Here is a 26,626-nt window from a genome sequence, read left to right on the forward strand (position 1 = left end):
AAATGTTAGATTTTTTTAAAAAATTAGATTTAAAAAATGAGCGAAACAATTTGTACTCAGTTTCAAAATAATTATCAAGTAGTTTGGTTTCTTTAGAAAAATGATTCAACAAGGAAACTCTACTTTATGTTCAGTTTTAATACTTAACTTACAGTTTCGTGGGAAGATAACTTGGAGAATCATCTTTGCTACGAATAAGATCATTACATTTATCGATTGTCTCGTAAACAGAGAATGTGTCACCAATACTATAAAGAACGCCTAGATTTTTAGCAAGGAGTTTGCGGGTAGGAGGCCCTGGGGAGCTATTCAACAAAGATAGGAGCTGTTCAACAAGGGTCTTCTGTTTCTCCTTCACATCACTCTAGAAAGGAAGGTAACAAGGAAGAATTCAAAGTCAATACAATTACTTGTAATCTTCTAATACGATTTTTCTTTCATATATTTAAGAATTAAAAACTCCAGAAAAATACAAAATTATTTTGACTAAAAATTACAAGTAAGTTGGTGATGTAGTCATTGTGCCACACAAGGTAGTTTGCTGCAGATATCTCCAAAAATTAATTTCTGGGCCACAATATAGTGGAGTCTCTGTGAAGAAAGATAAGGGTTCTATTTTTTCTGTTGAAAGGTAGAGCAAATATGTACTTTCACGAGAGGATCTTTGTTATTAAGTCTCTCCCCCATATATATCTGTATAAATAAGCAGCAACCTATAATCTATCATGAGTTGACCTTGAAATGAACGACTGCGTTACTCAGATCTTTTTCTAAGTTTAGTGCAATTTTCTTTTTGCAAACTTATGCATCTAAATGCCAGTAATGTTACTCCATTTTACTTGTCTACTTTCTGAAAAAGGAGTACAGAATACCATTATAATAGTAAAGGTATTCAGGTGCTCACTAAAGCATAAGCTTCCACAACGAACTATTTGTTAGTATATGGATTTTTGTCTTGTTAAATTCCAAATTTCTCCATGAGTAGTGTCTCTGTACCATTTCTGTATTATATATGGTGTCACTTACTATGTAGAAGAATACCCTCATTTTTAGTAGGAGATATATGCAGAAGTATTTAAGGTGCAATATCATCTCATACGGCTCAGTAAATCAGTCAATCAAATATGGTAAAATGTTAACTGCTGAATGTAGCTGAAAGTATGAGTGATTTGGGGTTTTTGGAAATTATTTCATAAGCCTAAGAGTTAATATGTTTACTAGAAGACTTTTAAATTCATATTCTCCTTAAAAAGCTCACAACTTTTTAAAACTGAAACTCCCTTACAATATTTAGCAATGTATTACACAAGGGCTTCATGCATATGAAGGTGAAGAAGATAATGCAAATGAAATCTAAATAGAATGTGGTTTATAGTTAGTTTTTTATATTTTTGTATATATATATTTAAAGATTTTATTTATTTATTAGAGAGAGAGAGAGATCACAAGCAGGGGGAAAGGGTAGAGGGAGAAGCAGGCCCTCTGCTCGGGGAGCCTGATGTTGGGCTTGATCCCAGGACTCAGGGATCAGGACTTGAGCTGAAGGCAGATGCTAGCCGACTAGGCCACCCAGGCTCCCCTTTCTATATATTTTTAAAGTAATATAAAAAACATTGACTAATTTCTTCCTGCTCTTTGAAAGAATAGACTTCTTGTAATATTTCATTATAAACTTTTTTAAAATTAACATATAATGTATTATTAACCCCAAGGGTACATGTCTATGAATCGTTAGGCTTACACACTTCACAGCACTCACCCCCACCCCAATGTCCATAATCATTATAAACTCATAACAAGGTCTAGCATTTGAAAGCTAATTTAGGTTATTCTGAATGAAATTAGAAAAGCAAACCAAATGACCTACACAACACATGGCACTTAAAAAAACACTAAGAAGTTTTTGCAATTTTACCCACCCTGCTGGTTGCTAGCAAGAGTTTCTCCAAATAGCTCAACCAATCAAAAATAAACTCTGCCTTCTGAACTTCACCTAGTTGATTGTACACTTCTTCATTCACCAATAAGCTATGAGCTAATTCCATTCCTTGCCGAAAATTCTCCTAGCTGGTCACAATTCTTCTCATTAAACTTCAGTCAATATATCTAAGAAAAACAAAAAAACAAAAAAACAAAAAACAAACCTGTAATAGAGGAAAAGAACATATTTTAAAAGGAAGGCAATTTTAATACTGGAAATTTCCACAGTAAGCACAAAGTATAATTAAATTGGGAGATAGTTTTTATAAATTATAAACTGGGTGAAACTGGGAAATCCCAATACTGAACTCTTAACAATGATACAAAATCTACCTTTGACTCAGTTTTTGGAGAGCAGACAGGCAAAGCAAGAAAGTATCATTGATATTCATATGAAAAAATTTGCTAAACAGAAGAGACATTCCATTAAAATTCTAAAAATTTTTAGGTTAGGCTACTAAGGGTTATATTTTTATTTTTCTTTGTAGGATAAACATCCTTTTACTAAAATAAAATGGGTCATGGGTACAAATCAATAAATGACCAAATATCCAGACCTCCTACTAAAATTCTAAAAAGCTTGACCTCTGCCTGGGCACATATCCTGTCATTTACCTGGATTTTAAAATGGAAGGACTTATTCCTATTAGCATCTATTCCCTCAGCCTAATAAAGATACTGCATATAGCTTGAGGCTAGGAGTTATAGCAAAAAGTCTCATCTCAACCAGAATAGTCCTATCTCTGTGAGCCTTGTAAAAGCAAAGTCCTTTTTTTGAAGGCACTGAGATGGATCTTGTCCAGGGACTGTAGCAATAAAGATCATATCTGCTCTGACCCAAATCCAAAGTAGTCTTCACTTCTGCTGTAGCAAATACTCAAAAAAAGAGCGATCTGCTTGGTTTTGTTTTTTTAAATTCCTAAGTATGTCCTGGGCATATACCTTCCAGAACATAAATAACATGTAAGTGTATACACCACCCCCTTCACACACAAACATTTATAAGATGACATCTTGATTACGGAATTTTTTTATTTTTAGAAGGATCATGTTCAAGTTTATAGCAACATGTCTACAACTCATTTTTTAATAATTAAGTGACTCAATCAGCCATAAAATATAGTAAATGTTAACAGCTATATGTAGACAGTGGGTATGTGAATGGTCATTTTACTATTCTTCACTTTTTCTGTATTTTTAAAAAGATCACAATAAAAAGTTGGAAAAAATTATTTAAGAAATTAAGAAACACACAAGTAGGGCACCTGGCTGGCTTAGTGGTAGAGCATGAGATTCTTGATCTTGGGGTCCTGAGTTTTAGCCCCAAGTAGGGTGTAGGGTTTACTTAAAAAAATTAAAGGGACGCCTGGGTGGCTCAGTTGGTTAAGCGGCTGCCTTCGGCTCAGGTCATGATCCTAGTGTCCTGGGATCGAGTCCCATATCGGGCTCCTTGCTCGGCGGGGAGCCTGCTTCTCCCTCTGCCTCTGCCTACCTCTCTGCCTACTTGTGATCTTTCTCTCTCTGTCTCTCTCTCTCTGACAAATAAATAAATAAAATCTTTAAAAAAAAATTAAGGAAAATTAGAAGGGCAAGTTTAAGACAAAAAACACACAAGCTGGCTTTAAAAAAAATCATCACTGCTATTTACAAGAGAGACAACTATCATCAAGAACATTATACGGACAAGGCACTACATACATAAAAGATGGGTACTCTTATTCACTAATATATCAGAAATAACTTTGATTAATTATAAAACTCACAGCAAAACAGAAACAGGTAATTAGAATTGCATGGAAATACAGATAGAATGCTGCAGGTAATTAAACTATAAAAATGAAATATATAGCTCATATACCCCTAAACAAATCTCAACCTTTTATAGAGAAGCCAGCAAGTGAAAATGTGTTAGAAAATCAAATAGGATGCTTCCCGCCATCTTGGAGCCTCTGGAGGCCTGCTGAGAACAGGACTCCTAAAATGACAAATTATGTCTGGAAGGTTGTGGTCCAAGGCCATTTTTGCTGGCTACAAGCGGGGTTTCCAGAACCAGAGGGAGCATACAGCTGTTCTTAAAATTGAAGGTGTTTATGCTCGAGATGAAACTGAATTCTATCTAGGCAAGAGATGTGCTTATGTGTACAAAGCAAAGAACAACACAAAGACTCCAGGTGGCAAACCAAACAAAAACAGAGTAATCTGGGGAAAAGTAACTTGTGCTCATGGAAACAGTGGCATGATTTGTGCCAAATTCCAAAGCAACTCTCCTGCTAAAGCCACTGGCCACAGAATCCATGTGATATTATATCTCTCAAGGATTTAAACTTAATGAAAAGTAAATAAATAAAGATGTACATTTGTTCTCTTTAAAAAAAAAAAAAAAGAGAGAGAGAAAGAAAGAAAAAGAAAAAAGAAAAAAATCAGATGGGAGATCTAGGAAAGGCTTTTCTTTTTTTCATTCATTTTTTCTCCCACAGAGTTAACTGGTATAAAATTACCTCCAGTATCAGATCTTCATAATTAATATAAATATAAGAAGAGTCTATTTTTTAAAAAGATTTTATTTATTTATTTGACAGAGAGATACAGTGAGAGAAGGAACATAAGCAGGGGGAGTGATGGAGAGAGAAGCAGGCTCCCCATGGAGCAGGGAGCCCAATGAGGGGCTTGATACCAGGACCCTGGGATCATGACCTGAGCCGAAAGCAGATGCTTAAGGACTGAGCCACCCAGGCGCCCCAAGACTCTCCTTATAAGATAGTAGTCACCAACTGATACCCTGTTGGCCAAATTTAGCCTGTAACATATTGGGGGAAAATTACTTACTAACATTTCAACATAAGATTTTACGTGAAAACCTGCATCCATATCCCCATATGGCAACAAATGGCTGAATCTAAGAGAAGAACCCTCCAGCGGGCCATAGCTGTCACCTGGCCTACCCCATTCATTTACATTATTTGCCAACTTCTTCAGGTATTTAAGTTTTCAACTCCTACTCTTTATCTTACTTGCATCCCTCTGGCTTGGCCCAATATTCTGGATTCTGACTATGATGCTGCCCCAGAGGCCAAAAGGCAGCTTTTACCAATCTACACTCACCAAGTCTGCAAGCTGCATTAGCTATGTGGGTTGTTCCCTTCCAGTAAGTCTCACCCATCTGCCCAATACCACATATAATCTGGTACTGATAGTCCTTCAAAAAAAAAAGATACAATAGTATTTTCAGAAACGTCAATTTTAAGGAACAAGAACATAAACAATAATGCTAATAAATTCACTTTTACAGAGCCAAGTGAATTTTTAGATTCTTGTTTAAATCCTCCTTTCTTAAATTATCAAAGCCAACCGACCAAAATATACACAATTAAGGAAAAAGTTAATAAATGCTAGAGAAACAGTTTCTGGAAGAAACATTCTAGCTATACAGAAGGAGATAATCAAGTGTACACTCAGTATCTATGATTGCCTAAAGGAAAAAAAAAATTACCTCACTATCACAGAGAAAATTTCTTATAACTGCCATGGCAAATCAAAAATCCTATCTTAAGAATCAAATTACCCTTTTTAGAGGTCATTAGGACTGCTGAAGAGACTTTTTTTTTCCTTAGGCAGCAGCAATATTGTGGTGTAAAATGATCAAGAAGCAAAATAGCTAACACAATGCAATAATAAATAATTCAGTAAAAAGCTTGAGATCATAAGCAGGGCAGAGTTACCTCCAAAATCCTCAATACATTCCTCGTATAAATTACTACTAAAAGTAGACAATTCATATTAGTAATCCTACATTTAACCACTCAATCTAAAATGCACCTGTGATCTCCACATATGCACTATCAATGGGATCAGCAAATGCTTTTTGCAAGTAACAGATGTTCCTGCTCTTACCTAAAGTTTCATTTTAGGGAGATGAATATGAATGGGGAGTCAATATACTGTTATGTTTTAATTTAACCACACCCTACAACTCTATGTATCTGAAGACTGCTTATTTTTCTAATTTTCTCTTATTTTCCATTTTTATGTTTCTGTTGAGATCACAGAGTGATTAGTTTATTAAAAGTGAACATACATTAATTACAACAGATTTTTCAAACTATGAATATGCTACTTGAAAAAAACATTTGTAAAACTACCCACCGTAATGCCAGCCATTATTTTTGACAAAGCTAACACTTGGCCACTTACTATGAGTGCTTTATATTTTCTCAAAAAATTCACAAAATTGTTCAAGAAACAGCCAGCTATTTTTAGATGAGGAAATTGATGCATAGAAAAACTAAGTAACAGTCCTAATGTCATGATGAATTTGGATGTATACTTAAGCAGTCTCACTCTAGATATATGTGCTTAAACCACCAGATACTCTACTGCCACTTCCATCCAATCAAGCCCTTCCAATACCTCAAAATCAGCCACTTTTTAAAAAAGCTTAGAACATGTAGAGAATTTGTGGATAATATGGAACAGATCACTGTACTATTTCCTAAAAAATGAACACCAGATTCCTCATTTTAATACATATGAGAATCTATAATACAACAAAAGTTACCAAAGGAATTCTCAGGGTATTCATAATATATACTATAAATTTCCATGAATGGAATGTAATCTGAAGTATTAATCAAAACATGGCACAACAGTCATTTCCAGACCTAAGTAAGCTGTCCCGTGGAGAAACATTAACATGTACCTGTTATGGATACTAGTCCTGTATTTTAAAAGGGTACACAAGAATATTACTTTACAGGGATGCCTGGGTGGCTCAGTCGGTTAAGCATCTGCCTTCAGCTCAGGTCATGATCCCAGGGTCCTGGGATACAGTCCCACATTGGGAGCCTGCTTCTCCCTCTGCCTCCTGCTCCCCCTGCTTGGGCTCTCTCTCTCTGATAAATAAATAAAGTCTTTAAGAAAAAAAAAAAAAGAATATTACTTTATAGTCAAATATCGTATATGCTTGCTAACACAAAGCCATTAGCTGAACTAAGCTTACAAACACCTTCAATGCTTTTCTTATCATAAATTTCTCTGAAGCACTGTTTGCGTCCTTTGTAATAACTGCTCATATTTTGTGTACGATAGATACTCCTAGTGACTCAATCATAATTTTCATCCCTGAAGTCTTCTATATTGAGAAAAGTAGGCACTGTGTACTAGACCTAAGGTTCTAACATACTGTCCTACTACATGACTCTCTAAGTGGGATATCCCTAGCAGTGTGCCCACAGAATACATATACTGGAGGATCAAAATTTACTTAACCATTTCCTCTCTGACATTAACTTAAAACATCATACTAAAATAAATACATATTTAATATGCACTAGAAGGCAAAATTAACAGTATTTCAAGATAAAACATGAACCTTCAGAAAAATTCGAAGCAGGACAAGCCTTTGTAGACCTCTTTTAATAAAATCACCACCCCCCACCCCACCCCACTCCCGCCCACCACAACCTCACCAAAATTCACTCCCCTCTGCTGGTAAGAATACTAGTTTAGTGGAAATGTTTAAGAACAACTAAGCTGCTAGTAAGCTGAACTATATGAACTGCCATTTTTATAGTTCAAAAAAATGGATGGATATCAGCAAATTCACATGGTACAATTTAAATATCATGTTCAGACTTCAAAGACTTGGCATAGTATAAGAAAGGTATGTCTCCATTCTGCATAGTGTTCTTACACCAGTGACTTTATTATCTTGGAGTAATACATCTGTATAAATATTGTTGACTGCTGAGATAAAAAGGAACCACCTCTTCAGAAGTTAATCTTATTATCATGAAGGGCTAATTTTCCATCTGAAAATGAGTTCACATCAAATTTATGTAGGCAAAGAAGTGTAAGCACCCGCAAGAATTTTATTTTTTCACCTTCAACAATTTTATTCATTTAAAATATTTTTTAGGGGGGAGAGGAGAGCGAAAGAGACTCTTAAGCAAGCTCCACGCCCAGTTTGGATCCCGATGGGGTCTTGTTCTCACAACCCTGAGATCATGACCTGAGTTGAAATCAAGAGTCCGACTCAACTGACTGAGCCACCCAGGAGCCCCTAAAATATTTTATTTTTAAATAATCTCTACACCCAATGTGGGGCTTAAACTCACAAGCCCAAGATCAACAGTTGTATGCTCTACCAACTGAGCCAGCCAGGCACCCCTCATCTTCAACAACTTCAAGAATAACAAAACAAAATAGCCTACAGATGCCAGTCCTGATAGTGTTAACATGATTTTCTCTATATACGGTTTAACGATTTATTTTGGTAGAGACAGGAACATATTTAAAATATGGTTAAGATTTATGGGGAAAAAGAGTCTTCCTAATCAATCTTTTTGGTCACTTAGTTTCTTAAAATGATTCATTTTATCATTGTGAAGAGGAAAAAGAGAAAAAGTCTCAATAATCAAAAGAACAGCAAACAAACACAAAATAAGATGAATCTGTTGCTTTGTTTTTTCTTTCCAGAGCATGAAAAGACCAATTTACAATATGAACAAACCATTATACAGTAAATGGAACTAATTCCAGAATGCATCAAGTGTGTGAAGTTTTGAAATATATCATATGTAAATTCAAATTACTTCCTTCAACTCTCACTTCTCTAAAAGTCATCACAAGGGCTTCAATTCAGCCTTAGTTTTTAGTTTTCTCAGTTTTGTTCAAAAAGCATAAAGTAAACAACAATGACAAAAAACCCTCCCCAAAATCTCCCCCACTTCAGGAAACATACATAAATCTTAAAATCCGAACCTTTCCCAAAAAACAAAACAGTAATTAGAACAAATCTAGAAAGAAGCTGGAGCATTTCTATTCTGACCTAATTTAAGATTCTCTTTGACCTGTGATTCAGGCTTTGCAAGATGATAGGTTGCCAAATACCGACTCATAAGTTAGAGAGAGCTTTAGGTCACGCTTAAAATGTTGCCTAAGGGAGCCTGCCCCTGGTAAAGAAAAAGTTGGTCTGCTGACACATTTATAATTTTATAATTTATAATCTCAGAGTTCTTTAATACAGTTTTATCTTCAAAATTTTTAAATCTTGTATTTATTCCATCTTCAAATCAGAAATATCTTGCTTCTTTCTTTCTAAATAGACTCACTATCTTAAAATTCAGCTAGGAGTGCCAAAATGATGCAGTTAGGTAAGCATCTGACTCTTGGTTTTGGCACAGGTTGTCATCTCAGGGTCTTGAGACTGAGCCTTGGTCGGGCTCTGCGTTCAGCAAAGAGTCTACTTTAGACTCTTCTCCGCCCTCCCCCTGTGCGCACACTTGCTCTCTAAAATAAATAAATAAATCTTAAAAAAATAGTAAAATTCAGCTAAAAGAACCAGTTCCTTCAGGAAAGCTTTCATGATTAATTCTCCTATTCTTACACTGTTTTCTCTTGGCATAGCACATCTTTCATTATATTTATGGTCTTTAAAATGTTTGGCTTCTCCAGCTATCACTTAAGACTGTGAGATTCTTCTGACATTTTTCCAAATCATGACTTAAAAATCTTAACATTAATTATTAGAGTAGTAGCATGGATAATGTTTTTTTCTCTATCTCCAAATTTTTAGTAATTTTAAAGCTTTTAAAATGAAACCCTTAAAAACCAATAAACTAAACTTCTGTTAGATTTCTAACTTTTAACATTCACAGTGCCATTCGTTGGCATCATCTCGGTAATATCACAAATGAGGACACACGTAAAGGCTGCTGTTGTAGTTTCTGGCTATGCCTTTCACCTTCCTAGGAGACTCCCAAATTACAATGGCAATAACAGCTATTACTCACTGAGCCAGGAACTTTTTAGGTGCTTAACTTACACCATCTCTAATCATCACAAGGAAGAAAGCAAGGAAGATACTATTGGCCCTCATTTTATGGATAAAGAAACTAGTAAGATATTGTCTTTCCTCACTGCTAGGAAACCTTTCTAGGTTTCTGGGGAGAAGGAAAAACAGAATTTTTACACGAAAATGTAAGGAACAAAATATGCAGAATAATGGCATGGGGAGGGGAGAGGTCATTACATTTGGGCTCCTTCTCTATTTACCCTACATCTTTCAGTAAATCACAAAATTGGCTTCATCTTCTAACTCTTCCAAGGATAAGGAGTCCAAAGAATTAAAAAGGGAGTGTTCTGAAAATAGCAAGGGGAACAACACAAAGAAAACAGGTTAAGTTCTTAAAATTAAAGGAAACTAAGCGTATCATGATAGCAGACCTGTAACAATGCAGACAAGTGGTTCATAATTCTAGCTGCTTTAAAAAAAAAAAAAAAAACCAAAGCCAAGTCTAAAACAATCAAATCAGAATCTCTAAAGGTTTGGGTGCTGTAAATAAATGGATTTTTCATTTAACCACTACCATCAAATCTCTACTAACACTATTAATTTTTAGGTAAAAATACTCAGGCTAGATTAAAATATGGATGATTTTAACAGCTGATTAACATCCACTACTTTCCTAAATTTCTTCTATTAAACTGGGTAAGAAAGATTTATCTTGATATTTTTAGATAAGCTATAGCAACTGAAACTGCTTTAGAAATCAGGAGAATGACAATGACATTCTCCATAACATCCATGATATTATTTGGGATGAACCTAATCTTAGTATAATTCTTTATTAACAACCTTAAAAATAAAAATAAGTTATTATTAGTTAGTATTTTAAAATGTTGGGGCACCTGGGTGGCTCAGTGGGTTAAGCCTCTGCCTTTGGCTCAGGTTATGGTCTCAGGGTCCTGGGATCAAGCCCCACATTGGGCTCTCTGCTCAGCAGGGATCCTGCTTCCCTCTCTCTGCCTTCCTCTCTGCCTACTTGTGATCTCTCTATCAAACAAATAAATAAAATATTTTAAAAAATAAAAAATATATATTTTAAAATGTTTAGTGTACAACGATTGAAGCCCAAATAGAATTTAATTGAGTGGTTCAAAATCACATGTACATTAAATCTAAATACGGTTAAGTACAATAACTTTAAAAGCCAACACTAAGAATTTAGAAAACCTAATAGTTTCATAGTGACGGCACAAAGAGGTACTCTTTTGGAAAATATATCAGAAATCATAAAAATATCAAATTTATCTGACAAAAGCATCCTGCTTTCGAAAATTCATGCTAAAGAAGGGGTACCTGGGTGGCTCAGTTGGTTTAGCATCTGCCTTTGGCTCAGTTCATGACCCCGGGGTCCTAGAATCAAGCCACCCCCATCAGGCTCCCTGCTCAGCCCGGAGCTTGCATCTCCCTTTCCTTCTGGCTGCCACTCCCTGTTTTCATTTGCTCTCTCTCTGTCAAATAAATAAATAAAATTAAAAAAAAAAAAAAAGAAAAAAGAAAATTCATGTTAAAGAAAGAGAAAGGAAAATATCAGAAGCATTAGTGTTGACTATAGCCCTATAAAGGCGGTAACTGGAAAACTCCAAGTCCAACATGAGAGAAATGGTTAAATAAATTTTGAAAGAAAAAATAAATTTTGGCATATTCAAATATTAGATTCTCATTAAAAATTATAATTAAAGGGGCACCTAGCTGGCTTAGTCAGCAGATCATGTGACTCTTGATCTTGAGGTGGTAAGTTCAAGTTCCACATTGTGGGGGGGTAGAGTTTACTTAAAAAAATTTATAATTATGAAAACTACAAGTACAGAAGCTTACATATTAAGAGAGGGTCCTGGAGGTAAAGCAGTGTTTCCTGAAGTGTTTTTTATAGAACAGTAGTACCAAAGAATGAAGATGTGTTGTGGGGGGGCAGGGAGGAGGTCTAAAACCAAATACTTTTAAAAAATGCCAAATTCCCAGTTTCTTTCCTACACAGCATCTCCATACATGTAATACGGTAATGGGCACTATATACTGCCAGGAGGGCATGTATATATAGTACTCAGTGTTTTAACTACAGACATCTTCCCAAACTCTACCTCTTTCTCTCTCTCTCTCTCTTCCTCCCTCCCTCTCTTTTCTCCTAATAGGTTCCATGCCCCGTGTGAACCGAACATGGGGCTTGAACTCATGACCCTGAGATCAAGACCAGAGCCCACACCAAGAGTCGGATGCTTAACTGACTGAGCCACCCAAGCATCTCACTACCTTTTTCTTTTTTACCCCCCAGCTGGGAATGTTGTGAAACTAGTGTTCTACAGAACACAATCTTCGAAATAACATCATTAAATACTATAAATCAATAAATTTAAATACTTCTTTTTATTCATACTATGATAGGATTTTTATTAGAAGACTATATAACAAATTAATATCACACCTACTTAAAAGTGGCCATTTCTGATTAGTATTTTGGATCAAATTATCTAACATTAAATATTCTAAATATAAACAGAATCTTCTCTTAGCTACTCCTAAAATATGAATAAAAGAAGAAAAGATGCTTTTAATTAACCTAGTATAAAAGTTCACATAAAAATGTGTGTTATTCCTACTTATAACTAAGTTTCACATCACACACCTTCCAAACTAAAAACAGCTTGCTGCGCCATAAATTAAATATTTTGGGGGGAATTCTGACTACAAGTTCTCATAAAAATCAACTTAAGTCATGTTTTTTGTCATTTCACACAAAGTCTAACTTGTAATATGCCCAGTCACTGCGCTATCATATTTTAATATATAATGAAAAAACATCAAGTACAGCAAGATTCCAAGACTGTTTCCTGCAAACTTGGTAGGGATGGGGAGAATGCTGCTTATCACTGCATACAAACCAACAGGAATGGCAGATGTACACAGCTCCAAGAACCAACGGAAAACACATCCTATGAGATACAGAAGTTAGGATGAAAAAGGAAAGAAATAGGAATTACGGGGAAATTTATGAACTGGCATAAGAAACACAAGCAGGGATGTGACTTACTTTGCGTTCCTCTTCTGTTTTTCTGAGGTACTGCAGATCACTATTAGGGATGAGAAAAAGGACAGAAACTGAATTAACTGAAGGAGGCTGCCAACGGGGGCCCCACTGAAGTCCTACAGGTTCTGCCAATTCTCATTCCAGATTACAAAAGAGAAAATCCCTGAAGGGTATTTTGTTGTGGGGAAGCAAGGGGAACTCAGCAGTACAAACCAACTCTAAGGCAGTGATCCGAGAAGGACCTAACATTTTTTGTGACAATTCACTTAAAAGTAGAAACTTTTAATCCTTCTAACACTGAAACTAATAATAACTTTATTATTATTACCCTCATTTTACAGATGATGGTAACAAGAAACATGTCCAAGGTCAAGATGTTATTTAAAGCAGAGTAAGATAATGCTTCCATCTGTCTGGTTTCAATGTTCATGTTCCTTCAACTACTTCATACAGCCTCTTCATAAGTGTCTCTAATCACTATTACTGACAGTTACTGCCATAGCCACTGAAGCATCTAATCATTATAACTTTATTATTCTTTTTCATCACTTCATTCTCCTCTTATGTCGGTACTTTGAGGCTTTTTGTTAAAGTGTGAGGTCTTCTAGAGACATCAACTTTCAAAGGACTCTTTCCATCTAGACAGTAAATCAATAAGTACCAACAGTGTTAGTTCAGTCTTTAGATATTCTTGACAATTTTTATCACTCTTTGTTCAGCTAACCAACTCTTCCATCTCCCTCCAGGAAGACAGTTTTCATTCTGGGCATTGAGGAGTGCCAGAAGGCATATTCCAAGATAGAAAATTTATCCTTCTTTTATTTCCCACCTCACTCATCTGAAAGTAACTAAACAACCTCACTACTTGGTATACCAAGTTACAACTCCAGTAAGAAGAAAACAAAGAAAGTTTTTTGTTTTGCTTTGTTTTGTGTGCATGTTTTTTTAAAATTAATTAATTTATTTGACAGATACAGATCACAAGCAGGCAGAGAGGCAGACAGAGAGAGGAGGAAGCACGCTCCCTGCGAAGCAGAGAGCCCGATGCGGGGCTTGATCCCAGGACCCTGGGATCATGACCAGAGCCAAAGGCAGAGGCTCAACCCACGGAGCCACCCAGGCGCCCCTTTATTTTTTTTTTTTTAAAGGATATACAGTAATTAATTATTTCAAAGATCATGAACTTTCCTAATCTAAGTCTCTTGAGAGGTCTCTCACAGCCTATCATTCTTAGTTTAGGCATGATTAACAATCCAGTTATCTGGATTCTAGCTAGGGTGGAAAAGAACACCATATTGAAAGTGAAAGAGCAAAGTCATTGAAATCCGGAAGAAATTAAAGCAGGATGCTAATGGTGATGGAAGCAACCAAAATACTATTTAATAAAGCAGAGACACTTTAAAAAATAGGGCAACATGAGACTACTAAATACTACTAAGCAAAGTGTACCAGATGCCATTATTCTTCAGATCAGCAGAGGCCAGGAATCCTTGCCCAGTTTTTCAATAATCTATCCTTGTATTTGCTATTTGTGAAATCTGTCACTTAGGGCTTCTTGGTTTAGACCCTGCCTACCTTACAATATCCCCTCTTCTCCCCCTTCAAACTGTGACTCTTATATCAGGGTTAGCATTCACAGAATCAGCCTTAATCCACACTATGGTCTGACATCTTGGTTCTTCCTCAAGGCTCTCCCTTCTAACTCACAGCAAACATATCCTATGGAATACCCAGCCTAGAACTTAGCTACATTTCCTGAAGGGGTTTTATTGACAGACACTGCTTCTTCCTATCTGCCAGATCCCCAGCTACGCTCCTAACTTTGCAAGTAGAGCTCCCTGGAACAACTCCATTATTCCTGGGCCTTTTGGCAGCCACCCTTATGGCTGCACCTAAGTAATACAGTGAACATACCATCTATTACCTCTAACCTCCCAAAACAGTCTGGGGCAACACTCTGGCAATCAAATTCACTGATATTTCAGCAACAAAAGAGAAAACATATTCACATAAGGTAGGATTAAATAATAACTATAAATAGCTTTATATCAATTTGCATTATATTTTGCAGTCAAATGAGTTAAGAAAAAAACTTTCCAGAGCCTTTCCACACTGGAATTAAGATGAAGGGACTCTGCACATATATGTCTTTCTTTCCATTTTTTTCCTTTCCAGCTCTCCTCGCAAAATATTAAAGAAAAAAATTTTTTCCTGGTGTTTCAATAGGTAATTTCAACTTTCTGATAATTTTACTTGTGTAAAAAATGTACTAAATAAATGAGGTATATTTTGGGTATATACACAAAAACATCTGTATTCATCATACAGGTATCATACAAACACAAAAGGATATAAACAGATGTTCATATATTTACCCACAGAGAAGCATTATCCAGGCAGTAAGTGTAACTAAGTTACTGAAGAAGCAGACATATAAAACATTTTATTTTGTGCAATTAGAACCATACCAGGGTTTTAAGATTAGTAATACAGGATACAAGCTCCAAAAAAAGCCTTTTTTCTTTTCTTTTTTTGAAATGCAGAGGTCATTAAACTACTTATCCAGGATTTAGAACAAAAGAATTTTAGAATAGTAAGAGGCCTAAACAAATCCAGTTTAACCTTCATTCTGTTCATAAGATAATTAAGAAAGGCTAAAAAAAAAGTTATAAATGGCCTCAATCCCCTTTCTGAAGGAAAGCTGGATGGAAGACAGATCCACTGCTTAAAAACAAAAGTACTTAAATTCAGGTCTCCTGACTGTCAGAAATCTTTTCCTATATTATAGTTCTCTATATAAAATAACTGCATTCTAAGACAAATCAAACGTTCAATACTTTTTAAATTGTCACTATTCTTATGTTATAAACCCTGTCTGCTTACCCATTAAAGAAAAAAAATCGATGGTATTAAAATGTAAGACAAGTCTCAGCTTCACTGTTGATCTAAAATGACTTTATTAAAGACACAATTTTTAAAACATGTTCAAATGAAACAAGATAAATTCTTCTCTCCCCATCCATCTAATGCTCAGCTCTAAGGAGACTTCTGCTTTCCTTACACTTTAACCTCACTAGATTACTTTCTCCAAAAGTTCTTAACAGTACTTGTGGGTACATTCTCCCCCCTCCTTTCAGCATCTCCTCTAGGCTCCAAGTTCCCTCAGACTGCAAAGCCTACACACAAAAGGTGCTGAATATTTGAATAAATACACGCACATAAAAATAATGTATAATTATGATCCTTAAGGAAGAAGCTCAAATAATCTGGCTTCTATTATCTGACTTGACAGTTATAAAAATCACCTTAACTTGCCAGAGGTATACATTACTGTGACCAGTAAGTGCCATAAAGCACTTTATAAAGTTCCTAAACACTTGATAATCACTCGAAATGACGCTTCGCTGGCCGAGAGTACGGTAAGAGGAAATGTTTCCTCACACTAAGCAAATGCTACTCCAGCAAAGGCTATTTTTCTCGGAGAGAACTGGAAATTAGTCCTCACGTAGAAGGCAATATCCACTTCCTCTTCCAAAGCGCTTCTGGAAACCCGCCTTGAGGGTGAGGTGCGGGCGCTCGGAAAGCCTCGCCGGAAGCCCGGGTTGGAGCCCCGCTCCCGACGGACCTGGGGCGCAATGGGAGCCACTTGGGCGGGTCCGGCCAGTCGGGTTCCGACCTTCCGACCTTTCTCCACAGGCCAGGAGTGCCGGGCTCCCGCCGGCGGGCAGAGTCCATACCTACCTGTTGTGCTCCGGTAAAACCAGACTTTCCCGGAGCCGGGGGACAGGAAGAGTGAACGCACTGGCCATTCGGTTGTCCCCGCGCGCCAGTCCAGTCCCTCCTCTACGAGTCTGACTCCTTCAGCACGACACCTAATCCCTCCATGCATTCCCGCACTCAGGTTCCCCGCTTTCTCCACCACTTCGCAGCCGCGACCACCCTGGGGACCCCCAAGCCGCCCAACTCACAGTGCAGGCCCGAGTGTGATGTCCCTCACAGTGGACAGGCAGCTCGGGCACCGCCCCCCTCGCGCCCGCAGCGTCTCCACTCCCAGGATCCCAGACTGCTCACCTTTTGGGGTCCCCCACGGCTCAGTGCCCTTCCCAGTCCTGCCACGTTACCGGCTCCACAAAACAGCAGGGTAGCGCCGAAACTCGCCGGCGGCGGCGACTGCGAGGCAGTGCGGCGGGAGGGGCGCGCGAGGGGCGGAGCCGGAAAGCTCGGAGCCCGCGAGCGCGGCGGGAGCCAGCGATTGGGAGCTCGCCCTGGGCCGCGCCGCCGATTCTAGGCCCCCTCAGCCGGCCGCCGAGCCATCGAGCACCCACTCTGGCAGGCGTGATTGCTCCACCGCCGAAAGAGCGATGGGGGAGAGTGCTGCCCAAGGTAATAGAGGTGGGGGCAGTGGCTATGCAGTTCGTAGATCTTGGCCACAACTATTTTTGTCTGTTGTCATCGCCAGCCAGAATCCTTAGGGGCTGCACTGGAGCATCTGAAGGCCAAGACGCATGGAGTCTGAAGAAATTCAGGCAGGGAGTGCTGTGGGTGTGGATGGTGTTACGTTAAACAGGGAAGGGACCCTAGAGAGCTTTGTGGAGCTACTCCTGGTTTTAGAGCAGAGACGCTGGGGCCTGACAAAGCGCCTTACTCAGGGTCACACACTGAGTCAATGGTGGAATTGAGATTCACAGCCACTTGGCTCCAAGTCAAGTGCGTTTTTCCAGTATACTCAGGGTTCTGAACATAATTTTCAGTGTTTATTTTGAAACAGTCTCAAAGTTACAATAATGTTGCAACTACAGGACAACGAACATTTTTCCTGAACCATTTGCTATTTAAGTTGCCGACATGATGCCTTATTATTCCTAAATACTTCAGTGTGTGTCTTACTAATAATCACCTTCAATTGTGTAATCACCATCTACCAAAATCAAAACATTTACATGATACATTACATTTAGCCAATTGTCCCAGTAATGTTTTTATGGAAGACAATTATTCCGTTTAGAATCAAGCATTGTGTTTACTTGTCATGTATCTTTAGTTGTTTTATATCTGGAACACTTCCTCAGTCTTACCTTTACTTTCATATCCTTGACACTTTTGAAGATTTCCAGCCAATTATTTTGTAGAATGGCTTTCACTTTCCATCTGTCTGACGTATATTTATGATTAGAACCAGGCTAAGTGTCTATGACAGGACTGTCACAAAAGTAATGCTGTGTTCTAATTCTGAGGCCAGATGCTTGGTTTCTCAAACTGTTCTGAAAGCAAAAGCAGAACTATAGTTGTATTAGTTGCATTATTAACTTAGCTGCATATATTGTTTTGTTCCTTATGTTTTATGCACCTCTTTTTTTTTTTTTTAAGATTTCATTTATTTATTTAATTGACAGAGAGAGACAGTGAGAGAGGGAACACAAGCAGATGGAATGGGAGAGGGAGAAGCAGGCTTCTGGCCAGGAAGGGAGCCTGATTTGGGACTTGATCCCAGGGGATCATGACCTGAGCGGAAGCCAGATGCTTAAGGACTGAGCCTCCCAGGCGCCCCTGTTTTATGCACCTCTTACCAATCATTAACTTTGGTTTTTCTACTCCTACTCCCAGTTTACCCACTGATTTTAGAAACCTAATGGGGTCTCACCGATAACATTAGTCTTGAAATTATCTGACATACCTGATCTTACCAGGTCCCAAAGGATGCCTCATTATCCAGAAGAATGCACACCTCCAGGTCATTTCAAGCTTCCCTCCCCTCAAGGTGTCAAGAAACCCCTCACCCTCCTCTCATGTGTTCACCTCTTTCCCCAAACATATATAAGCTGTCTCTAGGCTTAACGGTTACAGCAATCTTTAGAATAATTCCTTGCCTTCTCCTTGGGCTGCCCTTCTCACTGTAAAGCTTTCTTAGCTAGTTTCAAAACTCATGTCCAAGATGTTGGCTTACTGTGCATCAGATGCATGGAGAAGTTTGAGTTTGGTAACAGTGGCATTCTATCAGATGCCAGGGTGGCTCAGTTGGTTAAACATATGCCTTTGGCTCAGGTCATGATCCCAGGGTCCTGGTATTGAGTCCCCCATTGGGCTCCTTGCTCAGCAGGGTCCTCCTGCCTGCAGTTTCCCCAGCTTGTGTTCTTCCTCTGACATTTATTTATTAATACATAAAATATGTAAAAAAAAATAAATAAAAAATTGCATCCTATCAAGTGGCACATTTTAATTAGTCTCATTATTAATGTCTGTTTTAATAAAGTAGTATCTACCAGGCTTCTGCACTATAAAGTCACTTATTTCCCCTTTGTAATTAATAAATATTTTGTGGGGGGAGGGTCTTTGAAATTATGTATTTTCTCATCAAAATTTTAATTTATTTGTTTATATCTATAAATTCAGAGTTTCCTATTAAATGGGTCATAATCTATTTCTATCATTGTTTATTTTGATGTTAAAATTATCCCAAGTTTGGTCTGGGGGAGTCCCATTCATGCTGGTTTCCGTGTCTTTGTGTGTTTTAAATTCTTTTGCAATATTTTTTTATAAAACACTTTTAAAATACAGAAAATTTGAAAGAGTTTTTTATATGCCATATACCCACTATCCATAGTCTACACTAATATTTCACCATTCTGTGCCCTTCTGACACACCTCCATCATTCTTTGAGCACTTCCTTATTTTCTGGCAGTGTAAGATGTTCTAAGATCTTCTTGCCCCAACCCTAGATGCAGCCATTTATCCAGGAGCCCTGGTTCTTTTAGTGGAAAATAGTATTTAGAAGCACTAGGTGTGCTCAGTGCTATTGGGGTATCACTGCTCAGGCTCTCAGTGGATGCGGCTAGGGAATATTTATACACTCATACAGTGCATCTATATAGATAACTACATATATATATATATCATACACATTTACAACTATATTTCTTTATCCAAAAATATATATTGAAAAACCATGTTTCACAGTATTATCTCCAATCTAGCATCACACATATATTCTATTTTTTTGCCCATATTTGTAACTCCTTTCTCCTACAGAGAGAAACCTGGATCTTATTATCCTTGAGATATTTACTTGTTTGAACACCTCCTCTATATTTAAGAAATCACCCATAGCTGCCATCTCTCCCTTTGAGGATGCTGCATTTACCCACTATGGTTCTGCAACTCCAAAATTAGCCATGACAAACCACCCTTCCAACTTTCTTCTTTTCTTACCCCTGCTCCAAAACCTTGTGCCAGTGCCCAGTCCATAAGCCCTCATCATTCTGCTCACGCTCTATCTCTTGTCAAGCATTCCCCTAGGCATCCTCTTCATTCCACTTGATATATATAGACACACATACAAACATAGACAGACACATACACAGACACATTGGGTACTATAAATTACCCTGAGAAAGGTACTAAAGTATTATAAATCCTGAAGGAGAGAGAAATTACTATGAAGTTCTATTGGGAGGCTCATGAAGGGTTTAAAGAAAAAGATGACATTTAAAATGTGGACTTTGGGGGGCTGCCTGGGTGGCTCAGGTGGTTAGGTGTCTAACTCTTGACTTCAGCTCAAGCCATGATCTCAGAGTCCAGAGACTGAGCCCCATGTTGGGCGCCAAGCTCCATGTGGAGTGTGCTTGGGATTCTGTCTCTCCCTCTCCCTCTGCCCTTCACCCTGCACTCTCTCTCTCTCTCTCTCTCTCGCTCTGTCTCTCAAAATAAATGAATGAATAAAATATTTTTAGAAAGTTAAAAAAAGGTTACCTACATGGGTCCGTCAGTTAAGTGTCTGACTTCAGCTCAGGTCATGATCTTGAGGGTCCTTGGACTGAGCTACATACTGGGCCCCATGCTCAGCGGGGAGTTGGCTTCTCCCTCTCCCTCTACTCCTTCCCCTGCTCATGCTCTCCCTCTCTCAAATAAATAAAATCTTTTAAAAAATAAAAAATAAAAATAATTAAGTTTTAAAGATAAGTAAATAAATAAAATGGACTTTGAAGGATGCATAAGAATGAATGAGTAGGATGTACGTATTCTATTAGATACTAAAAAAACTCTGGAGGGTGCCTGGATTGCTCAGTCGTTAAGCGTCCACTTTCCGTTCCTGTCATGATCCTGGGGTCCTGGGATCAAGTTCTGAATCATGCCCCCTGCTCGACGAGGAGCCTGCTTCTCCCTCTCCCACTTCCCCTGCTTGCGTTCCCTCTCTGGCTGTCTCTCTCTGTTAAATGAATAAATAAAATCTTTAGAAAGAACCACCCTCTGGAAAATAATTTGAGCAGGCCTGAAGAAGAGAGTGTAATTCATTTTAACTGAATTAAATGGGTCATAATCTACACTAGAATTTTTAGAGCTGGAAGGGATATTATGTATCATTGAGTCCAACTACTAGTTTTACAGAAGATTCAAAGATGACTCCAAACTTTGAGCTTAAATGACTAAGAGAATTAAATGAGAAGGAGGAGTCAGTTTGGAGGGGTAAATAATGAAAATGAAATGAAATGAAATGAAAGAGGAAAAGAAAGAAAGAAAACAAAGATAGAACCCTGAAAAACAACCAATTTAGTTTTAACCAAACAGAAATGTGTTCCACCTTTCAACTTCTATTTTACTTTGTTCTGTCCCATATTGGGATTTTGAGTCACGATATATTATTATAATTAGCATTATTATAATAATAATTTTCTGCTAATTATAATTAGCAGAAAGAACACAGCTTTGGAATTAGGACACTTGTGTTCAAATCCTAATTCCCCCACTTAGTAGGTATAACCTAGGGAACACCACTTCGTATCTTTGAAGCTCAGTTTCCTCCCTTTAAAATGAGAATAACGACTCCCTCTCTGGGGTGTAGCACAAGATTCAAGATATAATGGAAATAACTAGCAGGTTGCCCATTGTCAAATAATAGCTAGCATTGTCAGGCACTTGCCTTATTTTTCTGTCCCAACTTATTCCAGCTTGTTAACTCAGTTGGTGTTCTGTTTGGCACACAGAAACCTCCCATCTGGTATTTGTTGAAGGAATGAAGAACTGTATATATTTTCTATTTTTTTAATACTCTGCAGTTGAGTGCATTATACTACCTCTCCTTGGCTATTTATAAAGGAACAACTTCCCTACCAATAAATGAAGCATTATTAGAATTGTTGGTATTTAATGATGTATGTAAAAATTACAAAGTAACCAGTAGTTACCCATTGGACTAGCTATGTGATATCTTGCTTTAATTTATTGTTTAAACACATCTGATATAATGACTCTAGGTTCCAAGCAGCATACATTTGGGAAACTGAAGATGATAGATTACTTTTAAGATTGCCTCTACCCCTGAGATTATAAAATTCAATGATGGTAGAACAGTATTATCTAAACAACGGGGCTCCAGCTCTCCCATAGAACTCTAGTGTCCTGCTCTTGATTGTAATCCTTAAGAGGTTAAAAGATGTTCTTTTAAATAGGCATTCTTAAATAAATTTTACAAAGACCATATGTTAATATAGCCATCTTCTAGAAAATCATCATGGATAAGAATAGGCTGCATTTTCTGTGGTATCTCCCAAGCTTATTTGGCAATGGAATATAATCTCTTTTCTAAAGGAATGCATACTCGTATCTTTGAGAACTAGTCTTCCTTCAGAGCAGACTTTGGGAAATACAGCTCTGGAAATTTGTTATTAGTGATCCACTCAGTCTTAACAGGCTGCTCAGTGTTGATGAAACCATCAAGGAAACTGGAAACTGGAGCGTACATGTAGCAAGCTCATGTCACAAAACACATGGGTTGGGCACAGCTTCCACCCTGTCGATTTCAATATGATCTAAAGCCAGAAATCACATTGATACCCCAGTCCAACAAAAGATCTGCTCACCCTTTGTGATACAGCTTTCTACTTTTTGGTCTATCAAGCATTATTTGTCAATGTACTGCTGAGTATGCTGTAATCTGTGACAGGTTTTTTTTTTTTTAAGATTTATTTATTTTTAGAGAGAGAGAGCGAAAGAGTGCACATGAGGTGGGGGAGGGGAAGGAGCAGAGGGAGAGACAGAGAGAATCCCAAGCAAACTCCCCACTGAGCCTGAAGCCCAATGCAGGGCTTGATCCCAGGACCCTGAGATCATGACTTGAGCTGAAATCAAGAGTTGGCCATCTAACCAACTGAGCTACCTAGGCGCCCCTCTGTGATAGCTATTAGCACTAGATTTCTTTTTTTTTTTTTAAGATCTATTTATTTATTTTTGTTTATTTGTGAGAGAGAGAGAGAGAGAGAGAGAGAGATAGCAAGAGGGAGAGCACAAGCAGTGGAGGAGAGGGAGAAGCAGGCTCCTATTGAACAGGGTCGATCCCGGGACCTTGGGATCATGACCTGAGCTGAAGGCAGAACCTTAACAGACTGAGCCATCTAGGTGCCCCAAGATTTATTGATTTTAGAGAGAGAGAGAGAGAGAGAATGAGAGAATGTATGTGTGCTGGGGGAGGGGCAGAAGGAAAGGGAGAATGAGAGTTCTTGAGCAGACTCCACACTAAGCTCAGAGCTGACATTGAGTTTGATCTCACCACCCTGAGATCATCATCTGAGCTGAAATCAAGAGTCGACAGCCCAACCAGCTTAGCCACCCAGGCATCCCTAGCACTAAATTTCTAATAAGACTTTTGAGCCATAGGTAGGATTTTCTACAGTTGGTAAACTACTACTGAATATAAATATTCAGCCAAGAAGTGATACTTACAACATAGCATAGGTCTTGATCTATGATGGCAAGTAAGTACTAGTAGACCATCTAACCTTGAAAGAAGCACTTAAACTCGGGGCTAGTGTTTCTAAGCAGAAATATGGAGCAAATGTAGATTTGCAACTATGCATTTAATACTTTATGCAAGAAACAATTGCAATTGTGTTCATACTTGACTAGGACACCTAAAGTCCCTTCCAATTCATTTTTCTCCAATCAGATCAAGAAATACTGTGTTTTACATGTGCATAAACTTTACGGTTTTGTTCCAGAGTTGCTGCCATTTATTTTATAAGTCAGCTTTTTAATCTCTTTGGGCTTCAGCTCCCTCCTCTGGAAAATGAGCATGCATATTAGGTTCCTAAGATCTCTTCCAATTTTAAAAATTTAAATATTCTACTGTTATTCTTATAAAAACACCTTCAAAGTAAATAGAATAGCTATTATTTGGAAGAAATAGAAACCAAAGTTCAGAACAGCTAGGTGATTTGTCCATGTTTGGAACAAGATTCCAGAAGTAAGATTTAAGACTAGGCCTTCTGAATCCTTGTCTGATATCTTTTTCATATTATCATAGTACCATATATATTCAGAACTATATAAAATATGCTAGACAGAATAGTACTTTTAAAAGGTTTTCTTTCTTTTTTTTTTTTATAAACATATAATGTATTTTTATCCCCAGGGGTACAGGTCTGTGAATCGCCAGGTTTACACACTTCACAGCACTCACGATAGCACATACCCTCCCCAATGTCCATAACCCCCTCCCCCCTCCCAATCTCACCTCCCTCCAGCAACCCCCAGTTTGTTTTGTGAGATTAAGAGTCATTTATGGTTTGTCTCCCTCCCAATCCCATCTTGTTTCATTTATTCTTCTCTTATCCCCCTAACCCCCCATGTTGCTTCTCCATGTCCTCATATCAGGGAGATCATATGATAGTTGTCTTTCTCCGATTGACTTATTTCACTAAGCATGATACCCTCAAAAAAAAAAAGTTTTTCTTTTATATTGATGTAGTAATGTTTATTTTAAAATATTATTCACATTGCTTGAAAATACAACTTTTTAAAACGCAAGAAAACAAAAACATAATCCTACCACCTCCACCTAACAATAATTTTCACTTATTTGATTTTCTTTCAACTGTTACTTACATGTCTAAGTAAAGCAATATGCATATGGCCTATCAAATTCATATTCATAGTCATTTCATTATACATAGACATCTAAACATCAGTTCCTGGTTATAGTAATGCTAGCATTTAGTTACCTGGACCTGAAGAGAGAGGAAAAAACTGCTCTCTCCTACTTACAGGTAGATATAATCGGCAAGGAGTGAAGAGGACCTGAAATGACTCTAGTTTACAATGATAATCCTTTTCAAATAATGTCTGGCTTTAAAATCTCATGATTAGACTCATTCTTCTGGTTTTCATAAGATAAAACAAGAGACTTCAGGAGGCTGACGTTAAGATCCTCTTACTTGGGGTGGGAGAGAAAATCCTGGAGATCTCCTGGCTTATTCCTTTAATATAGTTTCACCTTGGAAGACAGGGAGGATGTGACCCTGAAAGATTGAGCAGCGGGATAGGAAGGTTTCCATGGTAAGGGGGAGGACTAGGCAGCAACAAGCCTTCAGTAGCCAGGGAAAGAAGGTTCTGGATAGTGGGATCCATAGCAGATTCCAGGAAGAGGAGAGGAGGTGTCTGTGGGGAATCAATAAAAATGGGGCTGAGAGGATTTAGATGAGAGTCCTTGGTCAGCTTATCAATTTTTCCCTGCCAGAAATTTCCTGATGGGAACCACAGGAAACACCATCATAAGCCAAATTAATCATGTAGTTAATCTGTCAAGGTGAAGGAACAAAATTTAATGTCATTAGCAGCTTTGTTCTAAACATGAGCCAAAACCCAAGGAATGGGAGAGTCTAAGCAAGAACTAAGACTAAAGAGGAGGGCTGTGTTACTAAATATTTTTTAAATTAACATACAATGTATTATTTGTTTCAGGGGTACAGGTCTGTGATTCATCAGTCTTACACAATTCACAGCACTCACCATAACGTATACCCTACCTAATGTATTACACAAGCTGTCAACTTTAGCTGTAAGCTCTTTAGAAAGTAAATTATTTACCTGTAGACAGGTAACTTAAGAGAATAATTTAGTGCTTTCATTTAAGGTTATTTTGTTCTTTATAAATAGCATATAAGGCATCCCACCAAAGCCTTATTCATCTGACATTTGAATGTTAAAAACTGAAGATGGATAATTATCTACTAAAAAATGAAATATACCGAAACAATAATTATACAAGATAACATGGTAATATTAAGACCCATAAAATTTGTTGTAAAATTCATAATCTAAGATTATTTTGTCTATTCCCCAGTAAAAGGACAAAACTCTACCTGGTTGATTAATAGTATTCCTACTGAATTATCACATGTGAGGAGAAACTATATACAATATTATATGACATACTTATGAAAGTGTAATGTGTATATATAAGTCTTTACTAACTTCTTTGGGACATGTTATTCTTGAAATAAATTCTAATAAAAATTAGTTTATATGTCAAACTTCTTGCTTAGCTACAAACTTAAAAGAGAGAATATTATCTAGATGCAAATATTTAACTGACTAGTATGAACAATAACTCAAATTAAATTAACCATATGGGGCATCTGGGTGGCTCAGTCGTTAAGCGCCTGACTTGGACTCAGGTCATGATCCTGGGGTCCTGGGATCGAGCCCCTTATCTGGCTCCCTGCTTGGCAAGAAGCCTGCTTCTCCCTCTCTCTCTGCTGCTCTCCTGCTTGTGTTCCCTCTCTCGCTGTATCTCTCTCTGTCATATAAAAAAATAAAATATTTTTTAAAAAGCTGTATAATATGATTATGGTAATCAGTGGAGCTAGAGTCATAGATCAGGAAGAAAAAGAAAAATGTTAATAATATGGAATAGAATTATATACTCTTGAACTCAATTTGCCAACCTACAGGCATTCACAGACCAGAACACAAATCCATTTATAGACCATACTTGCTCATCTTAATA

The 26,626-nt window shown here is 37.6% G+C and overlaps 2 protein-coding genes across 17 annotated transcripts in view; one reads left to right on the forward strand and one right to left on the reverse strand.

The window, feature by feature from the left end:
* HEATR5A (HEAT repeat containing 5A) overlaps positions 1-17,066 on the reverse strand; it is a 109,412-nt gene extending 92,346 nt beyond the window's left edge. For 7 of the 16 annotated variants that reach the window (XM_046008899.1, XM_046008895.1, XM_046008900.1 and 4 more), the window contains exons 1-4: positions 16,920-17,062; positions 12,852-12,891; positions 1,920-2,144; positions 153-364 (exon numbers count right to left, since the gene is read on the reverse strand). In XM_046008899.1, the coding sequence (XP_045864855.1) occupies positions 153-364; positions 1,920-2,045 (338 nt within the window). In that variant the 5' untranslated portion in view covers positions 2,046-2,144; positions 12,852-12,891; positions 16,920-17,062. Of the gene's footprint in view, positions 1-152; positions 365-1,919; positions 2,145-5,082; positions 5,177-12,702; positions 12,754-12,850; positions 12,892-16,919 lie in introns of those variants that run through there. The other 9 variants (XM_046008891.1, XM_046008887.1, XM_046008892.1 and 6 more) reach the window with 9 other exon arrangements.
* LOC123944118 (60S ribosomal protein L35a-like) lies at positions 3,971-4,303 on the forward strand. The gene has a single exon (XM_046008912.1). It carries the CDS (start codon positions 3,971-3,973, stop codon positions 4,301-4,303), a length of 333 nt encoding a protein of 110 aa, XP_045864868.1.
* Positions 17,067-26,626: the final 9,560 nt, after the last annotated feature.

Source organism: Meles meles, chromosome 6 (assembly GCF_922984935.1).
Source record: "Meles meles chromosome 6, mMelMel3.1 paternal haplotype, whole genome shotgun sequence".
Taxonomy (NCBI): Eukaryota; Metazoa; Chordata; class Mammalia; order Carnivora; family Mustelidae; genus Meles; species Meles meles.